Genomic DNA, 2,641 nt, shown 5'->3' with positions numbered 1-2,641 from the left:
AATATATAATATAATACACTGACACTTATTAAATATTTTATTTGTCCGAATTTTGAAGTATTTAAATAAAATATAAAAACTGAAAACACTAGTGAACTATCGAACACAATCGAACACGTTACCGAACGTTCACGAACATAAATGAACGAGCACAACCTCTGTTTATGTTCGTTCATTTAACTATATAAACAAATTTTTTTGTTCGTGTTCGTTTGTTTAATAAACGAACAAACACAAACGAACTCGTCAAACAATTTATAAACTATTCGTTAAACGTTTGGTTCGTTTTACACCCCTACTCGGTACCAATATTTGATGTAAATTTCTCATCCCTAGAATAAGATGATGAAAAGCGTACAAGATACTTTGGTCGAGTAAAAACCACACCGTATAATTTGTCTGATACTAGAACAGGAAAGAGATCATATGCGAAAATTTCAAAGAGTAACTTTTCAGTAGCTAAACGTCATCATAGGTGTATATAACTTTTTTGCTATATATATATTTTTTCTAAATATAGAATTTCGTTTTTGCTATTTATATATGTCTCTCTCCTTTCTCTCTCTCTCTATATATATACACACACACCCCTGCCCAATACTTGTCCTACCAAGAGAATTAAGTCAGATAGGAAGGTTGGAGGTTGTTGGAACAAATGAACGATTCCATCACTGAGTCAAACAACTCGTTATTGCCGAGTCTCAAGGAAGTGGAGACAATCATTGGATACAAGTTCAAAAACAAAGACTTACTAAACGAAGCCTTTACTCACAACTCTTTTAAAGACGAGGAATCTCAAATATCTTACGAGCGGCTTGAGTACCTTGGAGACTCGGTTTTGAATCTTATGTTCGCCAAAGAACATTACTTTTCTTACCCGAAAATGAACTCTGGTGAGTTGACTCGGTTGCGCGCAGCCAATGTCGACACCGAAGCCTTGGCTCGTGTTGCATTAAAACACGGCTTACATAGGTTTCTCAAACACGATGATCCTTCATTAAAAGAACGGGTACTAATTACTAACTATTTAATATTTCTTTTCTTTTTTTGAACGGCTAATGTTACTATTTAATATTCATTCGTTAAAATTAACATTTATAGGTACAAGAACTTATGGAAGGAATCAAAGAATACCCGATGCATTCTCATGGTTTGATTAACTCTCCTAAAATACTCGCTGACATTGTCGAAGCTGTAGTTGGGGCGGTCTATGTCGATACTGATTTATCGATGGACGAGACATGGGAGGTACGTAAATTAATCATTGATCATATTGATCTTGATGGATCCCGTTGACTTGATTAAACAACGTTGTTTACAGGTTGTGAAGAATCTGTTGCAACCTTTGACGACACCGGAAAACCTTAGTTTGAACCCGGTGATGAAGTTGAATGAAACGTGCCAAAAGATGGGGATCACGCTAGAATACAAAAGCTTGTGGATTGAAACAGGAGATATCGAAATATATAAAGATAATGAGTTAATTGGCAAAGGAAACTACAAGAAAAAGAAAATGACTGCGAAGAACAAAGCAGCCGCCGATGCTTACGAGAATCTTGTCAAGTTGTTGGATATTTGAGAAAGGGTACTACTAAACGCTAAACGTAGCCTCTCTTTAAACACTTGGTGGGTCATTTCTCGATAAAAAAAAAGTAATTTCTTTCTCACGTAAAAGTACGCAACACATTGAGGGTACTTTGGCGTACCCCTTTCGAAAATAGTCATACGAGTGGTCAGAGAGTATAGTATGGTTTTAATCTATTGATCACTTTTGTTAAACAACCGGTGTATGTGTGTGTGTTTTTTTTTCCATTAAAATGACGAAAAAAAATAGTGTATATTGCATTGACGTTTGAAACTTCACAATGGGAAAGAGAGTGTGACCATTTTGATGGTATGTTCACATGCAATCTACCAAAAGGCAAGATTGGATGGTTAGTTATGTACCGGTAAAGATATAACTTACTATATATTTTTGTTTTGTTTTGTTTATGTTTGTAATTGTAATGTTCATGAGTTTTAACAAGTTGTTCCCTATTAATTATATAAACTAGTGATCTAATGGTATTATCTTTATTTAGTTTTAACAAGTTGTTCCCAATCTATTATATGAACTAGTGGTCTAGTAGTATGACTTTTATCTCTCACAAATGTGATATGTGTTGAAGTTTGGTGTGAATGAAAGTCTCAATTGGTAATTCACCTTGTCCCACATTGGTGTGGGAATAAAAGGAAAGGCTACTTATAAGGAAAAACCTTGATCAAGCCTTTGAATCTTTATGACATGTTTTACCACTGTCAGTTTTAAACTGTCATCATTATGAGAATTATTGTGATCATTATGTGTCAGTTTTAACTGCTGCACTAATGACCATTATTTGGTTTTAATTCTCTGCAATGATGACCATAATTCAGTTATGCTTCGGTCACTATAAAAGGAGATCAAACTGATCAGTTTAGACACACCTCAACAAACTTCTCCTCTCTCAATCTCAGTTTCTGCAACACAGTTCCTTTTCTTTCAGGCAAGTGTTCAAGTCCGGCAGTGCGCTGTTGCTGCTTCAAATCGGCGCACCCTGGGAACAGACCGCGAATATGTTTAAGGGAATTGTATCAAACACAAGCCCGGTTCTCGTTAACT

General features: G+C 35.4%; 1 protein-coding gene across 1 annotated transcript; it reads left to right on the top strand.

Moving 5' to 3' along the window:
• The first annotated feature begins 560 nt into the window (after window positions 1-560).
• LOC110915969 (ribonuclease 3-like protein 3) lies at window positions 561-1,987 on the top strand. Its single transcript, XM_022160721.2, has 3 exons — window positions 561-1,009; window positions 1,102-1,248; window positions 1,322-1,987. The coding sequence occupies exons 1-3, from the start codon at window positions 656-658 to the stop codon at window positions 1,577-1,579; spliced, it is 759 nt and encodes a 252-aa protein (XP_022016413.1). The 5' UTR covers window positions 561-655; the 3' UTR covers window positions 1,580-1,987.
• The last annotated feature ends 654 nt before the right edge of the window (window positions 1,988-2,641 follow it).

This window comes from Helianthus annuus, chromosome 16 (genome assembly GCF_002127325.2).
Source record: "Helianthus annuus cultivar XRQ/B chromosome 16, HanXRQr2.0-SUNRISE, whole genome shotgun sequence".
In the NCBI taxonomy this organism is placed as follows: Eukaryota; Viridiplantae; Streptophyta; class Magnoliopsida; order Asterales; family Asteraceae; genus Helianthus; species Helianthus annuus.
Note: the sequence above shows the minus strand (reverse complement) of the source record. Positions and strands in the feature narration are given on the sequence as shown.